General features: G+C 48.1%; 1 protein-coding gene across 7 annotated transcripts in view; it reads right to left on the bottom strand.

Annotated features, from left to right (window-relative positions):
* The window catches only part of FHOD3 (formin homology 2 domain containing 3), a 493,863-nt gene extending 483,387 nt beyond the window's left edge, over positions 1-10,476 (bottom strand). For 5 of the 7 annotated variants that reach the window (XM_073790659.1, XM_073790662.1, XM_073790664.1 and 2 more), the window contains exon 1: positions 10,208-10,475. In XM_073790659.1, coding sequence (XP_073646760.1) covers positions 10,208-10,379 — 172 coding nt within the window. In that variant the 5' untranslated portion in view covers positions 10,380-10,475. Of the gene's footprint in view, positions 1-10,207 lie in introns of all 7 variants that reach the window. The other 2 variants (XM_073790663.1, XM_033837673.2) reach the window with 2 other exon arrangements.
* Between the last annotated feature and the right edge of the window lie 5,409 nt (positions 10,477-15,885).

Here is a 15,885-nt window from a genome sequence, read left to right as displayed (position 1 = left end):
ATCTTCCCAACCATCGCCAATGCTTAAAATGGGGGAAACTGCTCCCATCTAAGATGAATTCTTTACCCTTCTACTCAGCAACTAAACATCTAATAATTCATCTTAAGGAAGCAATCAAAGCATAAAGATTATTTTTTCTGCAAGTATATATATAAAACAGCATTATCTGCATTTTTTTTACTGGCAACTGACTAAACATCCAATGGTTCATTCATTCATATATTCATTTAATGAAGATTTATTAAGGACCAACCACAGATAGGAAGGGTGGGAGGGAGGGAGACGCAAGAGGGAAGAGATACGGCGATATATGTATATGTATAGCTGATTCACTTAGTTATAAAGCAGAAACTAACACACCATTGTAAAGCAATTATACTCCAATAAAGATGTTAAAAAAAAAAAAAAAAGGACCAAGCACAGGAGAAATGAACATTGAAGAAGACAGAGCCCTTTCCCTCACAGAGCACGGGAGCAATGCTTACATCTGGGCCATAGTACATGCACAGGCTGGATCACCATGTTGTCATTAAAGATGATACACTCCAAGAATATTTAATGACTTTGGAAAGTATTCAGATATTTATATTTTTATCAAACATTTAAAACATTATAAATGTTTGAAAACATTATATATTTTAATTCTGGTAAGATGCAAAAGTGTTAAGAGTGGTTCCCTCTGGGTAATAAGGAAATGATTTCTATTTCTTCAGTGTACTTTTCTGTAGTCTCAAAATTTATACACATGTTCATTCTGTGATGGGAACAGATACTTTGTCTGTTTTATAAGGGTAGACTCCTTGCTTCCTGGCCTGTCTCTCATTGAACCTAGCTTTGTTAGCCGTGATCTCTCCCCAGCAATGTCTCCCTGATTCCACACGAACAGTTTAAGTTCACAGTAAAATGGAACTGCAAGTGTGAAGATGCCTTAGGGTACCAGACCATATACATATCAAGATACATACACTGATTTGAGTAATAAAAACAATCCAGATGACTCAGCTTTAACACGAAAAGAAAGCAGCTTTTTACTTCTGCCACCACAGGGAAAAGTATACAGACTTTCTGCAACTCCCTCCAGGCACTATCTGCAGGTCCCAGGTCCCAGGTCACTCTACTTACCAAACCCTGAGGTCATGGTTCTTCTGTCTTATCCATCCTATTTCCATCCTCTTGGGCTCAGTCAGCCAGTTGATGGTCCAGACCCACTTCCATCCCCATCTGTGGGGATATGAGGATTCACCTTTCCAGGTGAAAATCAGGGACAAATAAAGAATAAAGTCTAGCAAATAAAGTTCAAAAATGGATAAACGCCATACTTGAAAGGAGGGGACCAACTGCTCTCTATCATACATGAAGAAGCAGCTAGAATGTGTTTGACCAGAGGCTTTACAGAAGGGACTTCTGCATGGAGACAGCTGGGGTAAGGAGACCGCTCTTTTTTCCCTCCAACTCTAAAGTGTGTGATAATTCACTCGTTCAACACCTATTTACTGTATACGCATGATGTACCAAGCACTGTTCCAGGCTCTAGGGCTACACCAGTAAACCAAGCAAGCAACCCTCATGGAGCAGCAGGCCAGCCACTCAAGGGCTTCGGAGTAACCCTGAATGGCAGGGGGCCTGAGTGAGGTTTTAGAGCAGAGGAGTGACATGCTCTCTCTTTCCTCTTTAGCCAATCACACAGGCCTGATTCCTGAGCTGTTCCCTCACATTAAAACCCACTGAATGGGGGTTTCCCTGGTGGCGCAGCGGTTGAGCGTCCGCCTGCCGATGCAGGTTCGTGCTCCGGTCCGGGAAGATCCCACATGCCGTGGAGCGGCTGGGCCCGTGAGCCATGGCCACTGAGGCTGGGCGTCCGGAGCCTGCGCTCCGCAAACGGAGAGGCCACAGCGGTGCGTGGCCCGTGTACCGCAAAAAAAAAAAAAAAAAAAAAACCCACTGAATGGACCCTATCTCTAACCTTTTACTTTTTTCCTATTAATGGCCATGTTCCAAGGCAAGGAGGGAACCTTCACCCTGCCCCATCAAGACTTGCTGTAAACTACAGTGAGACAGTGAGAGGGGTGTTAGACCAAGAACACACTGCTAGATAGGGGAGCAGGGAGGCCAGAAACACCCCCTCGAGGCTGTGGATGCAACGGAAGTCGGGGAGGCAGTGGAGACTGTGCTCCGAGTGACTCAATACCCAGTCTTCAGTCGGCTGCTTCCCCGGGGGTCCAGCACCTGCACCCCCCAGCTGCCTGCAGCCTCCGTGATGAAATCAGAGGACCAGACGGAAGTGCCCTCACAATGGTCATAAGGGTTAAAAGCTAGGTTCCCAGGCTGTAGCACAATTAATAGTAAATTTTGTTTTCATTTAATAAAACTACAGATATGGGGGCGGGGGGAAGCACTGCTTAAACCAGCTGTCTCCACCCCAGTACCACCGCTCACTCATGCTTTTCATGAATTGTGAGGGATGTTACCATCAACTCTGGATTAATCAATTATAACCAGGGGAGGGTTGGAGAAGGTGACCTCAAATCACAGATAAAACAAAACTCCCCCTAAAGTGGTATTGGTATAAACTTCTTTAGTCAAAATTGTGGCCAGTTTTAGGCAACCGGATGAATGGCTGCAATGCTGTGTGTGACCCTAGTTGAGCCAGAAGGACCTCCTTCTCATGTCCTCTCTGAGGACCCACTGCTCTGTCTCCAGCCTGCTCTAAACACGTCAGCATCTGGCCACTCAGGAGTGTTTGCCCATCAGCATTTTCTATGAACCCCAAGCCACTCTTGGGATCTGATAAACCAGTCAGAAGATGCATCAGTTAGTTACCTTCTATTCTGAGAACTTCACAATAATCTTTGGCTTGTCCTGTGCACTCTGGTTAAGACCCTGGCATTTCATTCCCTGTGGTAATACCAGCGTATGAAGAGTCCAAGTAGCCTAATCAATAACAAAAAAGTCTTCTTCTGGGTTTTCCTCTTTCCAAGAATGCTAAAAATATTTGATGAGGTGACCCACAAACTAATTTTTCTGTGTCATTCTTGCCAAACCTAGGAGTATTAGTCTGTATTGAATTGCAAGTTCTTTAACATTTTCCCTTTTCTCAACATCTTCAACAATTTTGAGATTTCTTTTTTTCTAACATTAAGTTCTAAACATTTTCCCTTGGAGTCCAACTTTTTAATTTCTAGGCTCCAAATCTAAGTGGGGAAGAGAAGGTATGTTTCCAAGTTGTATATAGATACAGTGCAGATTCTGTTTGTCACTACGTGGGTCTAAAAATAGACAAACTTCTGGGTGTATAGATAATTTTGCTGATGTGCGGTAACTTTATTTTCTGAATGAGCTAAAATCAAAAGTTGCCCGTGATGCTGAGTGCCAAGGTACACAATCAACTTACATTTTCATATGCATTACAACATCACTGCATTCACTGCATTCTGAGATCCTCTCTCGAGGCATACTGAAGATGGAGGCCAAGCTGACTCACTAGGAATGGGGCACGACCCCGGCGTGGCCAAGCAAGCATGTCACAGCCTCCAAGAGCCACTGGGAAACTCAGCACTTTTATATTGATATCGTTAATTATAGCCTTAGCAACTTCTCAGTTTAGTGATAAAAATTTAGATGCATGTGCTCCATGTATAATATCTCTACCATAACACTTTTTACTAAACTAACAGTTTATGTAACTGATGCCTGCTGAGTTCATCATTGGAATTGACTGAGCCGAGAAAGATACTCTGAACATGAAAAGACTGATGTCCTACGTTTGTTTTTCAAAAATCCTAAGAAGAACACGACTGTCAGGGTGGGAAGGAAGGTATCAGTGGAGGCACTACAAAAAATTTACTGATTGGCCATCTCAGCCACAGCAAACACACTAAGGACACACGGTGACACTTAATGAAAGGACGCTGATCCCAAAGGGAACATCAGAACTCATAACCTAATTTTTTAGCTCTTTTATTTAAAAAAAAAAAAGTTCAACATATGCAAAAGTACAGAAAATAGTATAATGACTCCCCCACAGACCTATAATCCAGCTTTAACTCAAATTCTATCTTGTTGCCTCTGTACACTCACCCACCTATTTACTTGCCCCTCATCCAAGATAATTTTGAAGCAAATTCTAGACATTATATAACTTCATCTGTAAATATTTCAGTATTTATCTCTGAAAGATAGACTTTTCCTTAAACATAACACAGTAGTATTATCACACTTTAATAATTTTAATGTTAAATATCTTTATTAATTTTGTTTTAATTTTTTATTTTTTTATTAATTTAACTTCAACAATTTTTAATATCAAAAAGTCACTATTCAGGTTTCCCCAATGGTCTCAAATATTTGTTTACAATTTTTTTTTTGGCCGCACAGCTTATGGGGATCCCCGACCAGGGATTGAACCCACCCCCTTGGCAGTGAAAGTGTGGAGTCCTAACCACTTGACCACCAGGGAATTCCCTACAATGTGTTTGTTTGAATCAATGTCCAGTTAGAGCCACACATTGCAATTGGTTGATATATCTCTTAAATCTCTTTTAATCTAAGGTTTCCTTCCATCTCCATCTTTTTTTCCTTTACAATGTATTTGTTGGTAAAACTATAATTTCCCACAATCTGTATTTTGCTGATTACATCCCTGTGGTGAGGCTTAACATTCACTATAACTTAATTTCCCCCATTCTTTCTTACTTAGTTCAGAACAAGGCACAGAAACACATCCCAATAAAATAGCTAAAACAACAAAACAAAACAAAAAGCAGTCTGCTTGTCTCTGGAAAGGACCAGATGCTGACAAACCCAAGACTGAAAATGCCCCACAGACACGGAATCAGCTACATGGATTAGAAAGCCAGGTTTAAATCGGGGACATTCCTGAGCTGGCCACAGTAAACAGGGCCATCACCTGCAGGTGACACAGTGTGGAGGGTGCAGGAGTGGTGACTGTTTTCTGTCTGAGGACAGAAAGGTTTCCAAGGTTCAAAAGTTTCATCTTCAGAGAGAAATAAACCATGGAGGGGAAAGGAGGCTGGGGGAGGGGTGCTCCTGAGTTGGCCTTAGCATGTTAATCAGTTTTAAATCTGCCACCACTAAAAACTAACATTTCAGAGTCCAGAGGAGGGCAAAGGCAGTCCTGTTGTTTTCCAGAGGGAAGCAGGTTGGACTCTGAGGACAAGAGGCACAGACTCCCAGAGCTTCTACACTGGAAGGACAACCAGAGCACAACCATTTAAGTCACAAACTGTGACAGGCAGCAGCGTGAAAAGGCAATGCAGTCAGCCCCCTCCCCCCACCCCTCCCCCTGCACAGAAAGCATGTGCTCTGCTGGTTTTCTAATAACGGGACACAGTTGGCTACAAACCCTGGAGGAAAAAAAGACTTGACCTTAAATCCCAGCTCCTCCACTTAAAAGCAGTGTGACCTTAGATAACCTGCCTAACCTCCCTGTGCCTCAGTTTCCCCATCTGTTAACTGGAGATACCATTGTCTGTCTGCTAGAACTCTCGTGAGGGTCAGTGAAGTTATTCGCCGAGGCCCACAGTACAGTGCCCAGCACAAGCTCATTATATGTTAGCCCTTTGCCCCCAAAGATTTCTACCAGGCCACCCCAACCCAAACCCTTGCAGGGAGCCAGGACAGCACCTGCTGGATGTCTAGCTGCGTTACCAATGCGGTCTGTGGCCATGCATGAAGCAAAGCCAACTGACCCATAAAGGGTTCAATCCCATGATCCTGATCTCAATAGCACGGCTCCAACCAACTGAGCTAATTACGGTACAGTCGGATTCGACTCAGCTTGCACGGAGACACTCTTAGCTGTTCATACAACATTCTTAAACAGTTTTGTCCTAAGATGCTATGTGACACAACACACTTGCCAACTTTACTAATGACCTCATCTTTAAAAAATCTTAATGTAATGTAGCAAACAGATGTGTCCCTTAAGAGGATTAAGGTGGAAATTCATTAGAGCAATAATACCAGTGGATTTGTGTTCTAAAACTAACACCCATCAATCAACTTAGTGCACACTCCATCTTAGCACTGCTCAGCTTCCAGGAGAACCCTGGAGAACTGGACAGCCCAGGTCTTTACCCTCGAGGAAGTTATCTGTGAACAGGGGAGACGGAGAGAACCCTCCTAGCCCTGTACTGAGTCTGACCTAAATGACCTCTAATCCATGCTGCTCAGACTGCAGGAATCACCAAGGCATCTCGGGGAAATGCACATTCTGCTTCAGCAGGTCTGGGGAGGCCTGAGAGTGCATTTCTAAGAGCCCAGGTGATGCCCAGCCCACACTGAGAGGACCAAGGTTCTAATCCTCACAGCAACTGGCTATCTGACAGGTGGGATAGCTGAGGCAGCAAGGGAACCACAAAGACAAAGGTAGTGAGAAAGGAATGAACAGGGCACAGTCAAGGCTAATCCAATGAGAGCATGGAACCCTGAAACGTGGGCAGGCTGCCTGGAAGGAAAAAACTCAAGACACAAAAGTAGTAGAGTCATTAAGGACTCAGACCTGGTGCCAAATGCCAGCTCTAGAATGTCCCACTCGCATGGCCCACCGACTTTTTTATGCTTTGGGCTCTTCTGCTGTGAGATGCAACAGTACCAGCGCCCGACCCACGGGGTGGCCGCGGGCTTGGCAAGATGATGCGTGTCTGGGACGGTGCTTGGCTCGGGCACGTGGCCAGGACCTGGGAACTGTTATTACTCTACTCTCTGGTCCGCAGCAGCCACGGAAACATTCCCTGAATAAAATTACTAGGTCATAATTGCTGTTTTGACACGCAAGCTAGTTACCAGTTTTTTGGTACCACCACAATTCCAGTTGTGCCTATCAAAAAGAAGCAAGAATCCTTACAGCCTTCACTTTTGGTGTCAAACAATCCAAAGACATCTAAGCTTCGAAAGGTCTAGGATTCTATTAATTCTACTGCACAGTTTTTTCTAAATTATAAGTCCTGTAATTACAATTATTTTTCTTCTTAAGACACTGAACCAGAAATAAACACCTGTTTATGCAGCATTTGAAAACAAAAGGCCTTACATAGTCCAGATAAAACATATAACCACCAAAATAAACATCTCCCTCAGTGAGAATACGGTACCTGTTCTGACCTTTCTGTTATCAGACTAATCATTTATTTAATTATTCTCTTAGAACTACTATAAAAGGCTGGGGTGGTTTTTTTATTTTTCCATCTAGCAGCTTGGGGAAAAACATGATAAAGCATTATAAGCACATGTTGTTTTCGTCCAAGACAATGGTTTAAATGAACAACTAACTTCAAATGGAGTCAGCAAACATGAGATAAATGTATACATATTTCATTAGGTTAGGAAAAGATGCATAGACTCAAGTTTGGGCTGGAAAGGACCTAAGAGGTTAACCAGTTCAAAGGTTCCCAGCACAGGAGAATCTCTAGGGGAGCTTTACAAATTAAGACCCTCTGCAGGGGCCTTTTAGGGGGCTTGTTACACAGGTGTGTTCACTTAGTGACAATTCATCCAGCCGCTCACTTAGGCCCTGCACGCTTTGCTGTGTGTACCATCTCCTTCAAGCAGAAGTCTACACCCCCAGGCAGGACGGCTGAGGATGCTGAAGTGTCTGCATGTTTCACAATCACGCTTCTCCCCTCTCACCACCCAGAACGCCCCATGCCCCAGGAACTCCTCCTCTTGCCAGGCTGGGCTCCATGGGACATGGAAACCGTACCCATGGCAGGGGCTTGCCCATTCCCTCACTGTTAGCTAATTCACAGCAGGGTTCGTAACTATTTGTTCCCACCTCTGACTGTGAACCCTACCAGGCTGGAATTCTGTCTCAAGGCTCTTACTCATGCTTGTAACACCTGCCCCAGGTCAAAAAGTACCTGGCCTAGGAAGCTGATTCAGGAAACTCCCCAAGTTAATGGAATGGAAGCCCGAGGAGATGCGGCTTCTGCCCACAGCCAAACAGCTGGTCCAGGGAGCAGAACAGCAGTGGAGTCTCAAGCCGCACAGACAAGGTTTGAATCTCAGCTCCCCACTCGTAACAGAGAAACTAGGTTATTTAATTGCTCTCTGCCTCAGTTTCCTCATCCGTAAAATAGGTATAGTAAAAGTCTGCACTTCACAGACGTCTGTAATATTAAATGAGATCCTGCACTGACATCCCTAATAGAGTACAAACCTACATACCAAGTGCTCAAAACTCATTGGCTCTTTCTATCGCAGATGCATCATCCAATCCAGCAGATTCCCTGCTGGAAATTAACTAGCATTTTACAATATAAATGTGCACCTAGGCACATAAACGCCCTGAATTCTCCTTTACAGAACGCTGCTAACAGAACTAGCCAATCGGTCGGCTCTAGATGTGAAAAACAATGCCAAACATCTGACTATACTGCAAGGGTCTGCAGGCAAAAGACTCAGACTGAGCATGGCTGGGCCCCCCGCAGGACAAGGAGTCAAGGGTCTCTGTGGGACGTATTTGGGTTCCCTTTATTCTACAAGGGCCATCTCAGAAAGTCCTGTGAGCCAGGGCAACTGCTGTGCTGTGGCTTCTAGGGGGTCGGGGGCAGTGGAGGGGGTGGTGTAATGCTGGAGCATCAGGATCTCCTACGAGACCAGGAACACTGGATCAAGGCTATGGGGCTATTCCATGGAAACATAAAAATGTACTTCAGGTTCCAGCTTGAAAGGTCAGCCGGTGTACATAGGGCTTGAAATCCAAGGAAAGTACTTCAAGGTCACAGGACCACAATTATGAGTCTTCTGTGGTTTCAACAAAAGATCACTGTAATCAGAGACCATAATGAATGAAATAACCATGATGCTGAGGAAGCCCTTCGAAAACTCTTAACTGAACCCACTGGTTGAGAAGAACCAAATAACTGACAAAAGTGATTCTGATAAGCTGAGTCCACAATAAAAACATCATTCTCCCAATCCAACCTTTTATGGCCAGAGAGGTTCCCAGGAGCAGTGACTGTATCCATCCTGCACCAGCACAGAGAAAAGGAGATAGAACTGCCCCATTCCTCATTCCTGAAGACAGGTTACTCATTAAGAAGTGGCGTTTGGGGTTGGGGGGTGGGAGAAGCAGTGATATAATAGACACCACTGCCAATGTTCAGCAGTACCCACACCAACCTCCCTATTTCCAAGGCAGGTGAACAGCATACAGAAGTCTAAAAAACATTTTAAATCGATTTTGTTCTTTTTGGCATCAAGGGTTATCTCTTCCAAATATTTATCAGTGTTGATCCTCAAGGAATAAATCATCTACAAGCTCTGATATGAACCCTAAGCCAACAAAAAAATGTACGGGGGAAGTAATTCTTCAAGGTGCAGTCACTAAGTGGGAGGAAGGGCTCTCCTGGGTAACTAAATGCTTGGCTTTCAACGCCCAGCTCTTCGCAGCACACACTTTGCAAGATGCCTGCCCTGAAAAGGGTTAAAAAAAAAACTATCGGGTGGACTGAGAAGCCATTCTTCCCAGGGGACACTCATTTGGGGCTCTGTGCGCGCGCCGCCCCTCCGCGCCCCCGCCCCTCCTCCCACAGCCACTGCTCCTCCAAGGTCCCCCAGGCCACCTGCTTCTTCTAAGGAAGGAAAAGGGGCTGCTCCGAGCACTATCGTAGCGCGCGGGCGGCGCCCTCCGCGGTGCCCCGCAGGGGAGGAAGGAGAGGTGTCCCCGGGAAGCGTGCTTTGTCGCGAGGGTCGCGCGGCCGCCCGCAGCGGCCCCAGAGGCCTGAGAGGTTTCGTCCCGCGCGTCGCTCGGGTCTCCTCTGCGAAGGACCAGAGCCCCCCGGGGCCCGGGTTCTTTCCGCGCACCGCTCGGCGCCCGCCCGGGTGCGGGGACCGACTGCCGGCGTCCGAGCCCCACCCCGCCCACCCGGCCGAGCGAACGGCGCGGCGTGGGGAACCTTCTCCATCCCGCCTCCGACCGGCGCCGCACCTGTTCTGCCCAGTCCGCCGCCCCCCCGCCCCCGCTCCGGGCCGGAACGCGGGGCTGTCCTCCTCGCTGGCCTAGGAGAACCCGAGCCAGCCGGCGGGCGCCCGGACCCCTCTGCCTAACGGAGAGGGGGGAGGTCTGCCCTTGGGCGCTTGTCTCTCGGCTGCGCCCAGCCCAGCTTGCCCGTGGCGACCCTACCCCGGCGCGCCCCGCAGCAGGGACTGCGTCCCGGGGGCCCAGCCCTCCAGCGCCGGGCCGTACCTTGTGTGGCGCCCGCAGCAGCCGGTGGACCCCGGCCAGCTGGGTACCGAGCGCGAGGTCCTCGCGGAACGTGAACAGCGGCGGCCGGCTGGGCTCGGGGAAGTTGGTGCTGTTGAAAGGGTCCGTATCGTCCAAGAACTGCACCCGGCAAGCCAGCGTGGCCATGATGCATCCCTGCCCCGGGGGGGCGCGGGCCCCGGGATGTGCGGGGCCGCGGACCGGGACGCCGGGGTCACCGCGAGCTGTGGAGGCCGCGGCCGCAGCTCGCTGGCTCGCGGGCTCACAGGCTCCGGCCGCGGGGGGCGGGGCGGGGGCGGGGCCGGCGGGCCCCCTCCTTCCTCTCGCTCTCCGGCTCCTCCCCTCCGGCGTCCCCCTTGTGCCCGCCCGGCTGCCGCCGAGACCCACGCGACCCGCCGCGTGGAACAGGAAAGGGAGGATGGCTCGTGCAGTATCCGCTGCCCTGCGCCAAGTCCGCTGGCGGCGGCGGCGGGGCGGAGAACCCCCCGACCCCCGGCGGGCAGACCCCAGCAGCGCGGACACCGCCTGGGCCACCGGCTGCACGTGCGCCCCGAGACCGAGGGAGCCCCGGCCGAGCTGCACCCCTCGGGGCTCGGGGAACCGGGGTATGGGGGCGGGGCGGGGGCATAGCCGTCCCCTGGCTGCTTATCCATCTGGGAGAGGGCTTAACTCTTTCCAGATGAAGGCGGCGGCGGCCGGGCTCCCGCTGCCTGGACTCGGAAAACCCCAGCTGGACTCCAGGAGGCGAGGAAGCCGGCCCCCGGCAAGCAAGCGGGGTGGTGGCAGGCACCTGGAGCCCTGGCGAGGGTTCCGGGGGAGGTTTCCCTTGGGGAGAAGGAAACTACAAAGGAGGAGGGTGAACCGGCGAACCCTGGTAGCTGTTCTTAAGAGACAAGCCCGGGGGCGCCAGGCGGGAGGCCTGGGGAGCTGCGAGGCTCCGCTTCGACACCCCAGCGCCAGGCCTGACGCCCTGGTTGACCCTCGGCATGACTGCGGCCTCTTAGCCAGTTAGGTCTTCGAAAGCCCTAAACGGAGCTAGTGGGGCCGCGGGGGGCGCTTCCGGCGAGGTCACCGAATTGCACGGAGCCGGCAGAGAGCTAGGGACCCGCTGGCAACCGAGGGACTTGCAGGGAAGGTTTGCAGCCTGCCCGCCTTGGCCTGCCTGAGCCTCGAGACTCCTGGCTGCTCAAGGGTGACCCCCTTCGTTTCCAATAAGAACTCCCGGTTTTCTCCATTACCAGGCTGTGGCCAAGGTCGCGGTTCTCCCTGTATCTTAAGTAGGTCTTATGGAATATACCCAGTCGCTCTCACATCCGCGTCTTCACAAGGCGACTCAAGAACATGTCTCTCTCCTTTTCTTCTGGCTTCAAGGCAAGAAACACTCATCCCATACTTAGCCTCTTCACCCGCACCTTTAACCTTCTCTCTCTATGGAACCTCCCAGTCACTCGTGAGGCTTACGCCTGTTCTTAAAATAACAATGATCCATGACACCTGCTCATTCCAGCAGAACTTCTAGTTCTCCTTGCATTTGCTAATCAACTCTCTGCATGAGTCCTTTAGACGGGCCAGTACACCAACTTCACCATCAGCTCTTGGCCAGAACACTAAACCTGAAAATCCCATTCCTTTGACCCCCACTTCCTACCCTCCCATTTTCACCACCACGTTCGCCCCTCCTCAGTGAGGGAGCCCTCCAGTCTTTCTGGCCGCCCGATTTCTCATCTCTGTCCCAACATGAATGCCACCCCATCAGCTCAGAGGCCTCCTTACTGTACCACTTTCCCGGCCTCACCTGTCAGTCCCTAGGTTGCTCCCTCCCCATCCGCCAAGTGCCTGCTGGCAATAGTCACTCTCAATGACCTATACACCCCAGGTTCCTCAGCACTGCTCAGTGTGGCCTCCCACTCCTCTCAGGCTGCCACACACTTCTGCCACTTTCCTCTACCTACAGATTATTCAGTAAAGAAAATCATGTCTCCAGTGTGAAGTCCTCCCCTTCCAGCACTCCCTCCTTTCCATCTTCCATCTCCAGCCTATACCTCCTCCATCTCAGAAGATGACCAAAGCCCTGATTTTCCTCTTGCTCAAGGCTCTACCTCCATCTGGACACTGAGTCCCTCTCTTCCCAGTTGCTCTGTCACTGATCTAGCCTCCTTCTTCCTTCCTTCCTGGGCTCCTTCCCCTGAGAATCAGGACTGGCTTCCTGGCATGAAACTTGGGCAGTCACATAGATCCCCGCACTTAGAAGAGCCCCACACTGGTTTCACACTCTGCTGTTGCTGTCTTAAAATTCTTAATGATTTAGGGCTTCCCTGGTGGCACAGTGGTTGAGAGTCCACCTGCCGATGCAGGGGACACAGGTTCGTGCCCCGGTCCGGGAGGATCCCACATGCCACGGAGCGGCTGGGCCCGTGAGCCATGGCCGCTGAGCCTGCGCATCTGGAGCCTGTGCTCCGCGGCGGGAGAGGCCACAACAGTGAAAGGCCCGCGTACCACAAAAAAAAAAAAAAATTCTTAATGATTTAACAAGAGGACCCGAATTTTCATTGTGCACTGGGATCCACAAGTCATGTAGCTGGTCCTGATGAGAATAAATACTCAAGTGTTTTCCATCTTAAAAGCTACATCTTTATGAAGCTTGCCTCTCAGTAGCTTATCTCTTCTTCACTTCCTGAACAGCTTCTGAACGAAAGAGCTATATTCATTTCTCAGCATCCTCACCACCTCTTTGCTGGTGAGGATGACCATCTCACCACCTGGCGGGCAGCCCTCCCTGCTGTTCTGAGATCATCAATGCCATCCTAATTGCCTTGTCTGGGGAACACCTCAGCTCTGCTACCCACCTTCTCGGCAGCATCTGTCACTCTGGACCACTCCTTTCCCAAACTCTCTTCCTCTCAGCTTCATTAGTTCTACCCACTCTGGGTTACCTTCTCCCTCTTTGGCAGCTTCTCAGTCCCTCTGGGCTCTGTTCTCCTCTTAAGAATAGAGCATCACAGCTACCGTTACTGTTAATACATCTCTCTGCTCCCACTAAACTGAAAGCTCCTCTAGGGCAGGGACCATGTGGTATTCAACCCTAAACCACCACCACCCCCCGCCCAGTGCCTGGCAGAGTGCCTAGCACAGAAAAGGACACAATAAATGTCTGATGAATGAGTGAACATCAGAGTCAGCTTGCGTCCTGGATCTTGCTGTTGGTCACTATGACCTGTCACTGAATCAGCTTTTGAAATATTTCTCAACTCTCCCCCTGTCTAGCCCTCACTTCCTATGCTAGACTTCTAATGAGCCTCTCTTCCCCAGTCTTGCAACCTACATTTGATCTTCTACTGGTTTCCCCAGAACCAGTGATCATTCTTAAATGTGCATTAGATGTGTCATATCTTAGGGTAAAATCCTTACATGCCAAACCCCTTCGCATCACCCACAAGACCATCTAAGATCTGCCCCACTCTTAGGCTCCAGGCTCACCTCTGGTCAGTCCCCACTTCACATCCTGGCCACGTTGAACTTGTTACCCTTTCCTAGACATGCTGAGATTTTTCATGGTGAGCTTCTCAACCTGAAATGCTTTTATTGATGCCTATCTAGTTGGCCAGCTGAATCCATTTATCCTCCAATGCACATTTCTAAGATCAGCTCTTCTAGAGAGCCATCTCCAGCTTCACCCCAGACAAGAACGGTCTCTCTTTCCTCTGTGGTCTCAGATTACTTTCTACCTGTCTCTATGGTAGCTCTTTTCATATTGCACTGAAAATACTTGCTTACCCATATGCCTACTCTACCAAACCATAAGACTTTTAGGATTGGAATTTGTCTTACTCAATTTTAGTTTTAAAACTTCAAATAGCGACTGGCACCTAAAACGAAACCTTTTAAAAATTTAATCATATAGGTCATCCTCAATTCTTTTGAGGATTTCTGCCCTGACAACTCCCTTGAAACTGCTCCTAGCAATAAATTTTTCCTCTGATTAACAGCCGATTTTTTTCTCAACGTATTTTTTGAAATCATTCTGTTTTAGTAATGTAATGCTTTCTCTTAGTTTAAAAGGTTAAGAGTAATAAAAAGTTATAACAAAAACTATCAGCCCCTGTTTCACAATCACCACCCACATCCCACCCCACTTCCCAGAGGCACTCACTTCTAAATAATAAGGACACTGCTCTACTTTGATCAAGGAATTTTAGAGAATACACTGACTTTCTTACCTGCTAAAATTACAGACCACTTCCCCATGGTTATGTTACTCTTGTTCACTTTTATGTCAAGTAGTGCACATGATTACATGGCCTTTCTAGTACAACTTTTTGGTTTTTTCTGAAGTTAATATTTGCCTCAATTTTTTTTTCAGTTGCTTATTTTTTTCTTGAGCAGCTGGTTAGATTTCATATCCTGCAACAGCTCTGAAAACTCCTCTTTTAATAATGTCAGATAATTTCTCAATGCTATATTTTCCCCCTCAGACATCCCTCCCAGAAGCATTCCTCTGGCAGTCCTCCATCCTCCTGCTCTGATTTGGAATGCGGCTCTCTCAGCCCTATCCTACTTGAAATTTCCTTGTCATCTCTCTTGTGTGGGAACCCCTGGTTCCCAGGTCACATGTCATATTGTTTTTTGGTTTACTGTCTCAATTTTTGTCAATACATAGCCCAGTAGCTTCCTGAGAAAACATACGTTTTTGAGAAATTTTATGTCTGAAAGTATTTTTATTCTCTATCCTCACTCTTGCCTTGGTGTGGTTGTTTTCTTAGCAAAGATGGCCACATCCCTTCCCATCCCTTTTCCCCCCACCATTTTGCAATATGACTTTGCCACTTTTCCCATCAAAAGGCAGGGTCTATTTCCCCACGGCTTGAATGGGGATGGCTGTGTGACTTACCTTGATAGAATATGTTGGAGGTGGAATCGTGTGGCTATTGAAACTAGACCTCAAGAATCCTTACAGCATCTGCTCTCACCCTCTCGGCATATGGACTTGAAACTACCATGTGAAGAAGCCAGGTCCTAGGAAAAGTGGTAAGAAAATTACTACTGAAGACTGGGAATATGGTTACCTGTGTTATGCAGCAAGAAAACAATTGCCCACAGTAATTTGGAAGATAGAAAATGTATCTGATGAACTTGTAGACTTGACTAAGGAGATCTCTCCTCCTCCATCCAGTAAGTTAGACCTGGCTTTTTCCCATTGGCAGTCTTAGGGTAGCATGCTAAGAGTTCAACAGCAAAACCTGCAGGGTCTCTTGAACCTTGAGCTCAGAGTTTATGCTGTGTCACATTTGCCACTGCTTTTTTAACCAAAGTAAGTCAAGGCCAGCCTAGATTCAAACAGCAGGGAAAGAGAATCCACTCCCTGATGGGAGGAGAAGCAAAGTCACATTGCAGAAAGGCATCACTCCCCACATATAAGTGACTCTTGCAGTCGTCTTTGCAACACATAATTCTAGGTTGAAAATGATTTTCACTCAATTTTGAGACATTGCTTCATTACTGCCATTGAGACGATGTGTGGTCTGGTGATCACCTACTTTGTATATGTAACATTTTCTTTTCCCTCTCTCTGGAATATTTTGAACCTTTTCATTATTCCCAATATATTGAAATTGCATCATAAATTACCCTGGAGGGAGTTCATTTTCATTCATCATATTGAG

The sequence above is a fragment of the Tursiops truncatus genome, chromosome 13 (assembly GCF_011762595.2).
Source record: "Tursiops truncatus isolate mTurTru1 chromosome 13, mTurTru1.mat.Y, whole genome shotgun sequence".
Lineage (NCBI taxonomy): Eukaryota > Metazoa > Chordata > Mammalia > Artiodactyla > Delphinidae > Tursiops > Tursiops truncatus.
Note: the sequence above shows the minus strand (reverse complement) of the source record. Positions and strands in the feature narration are given on the sequence as shown.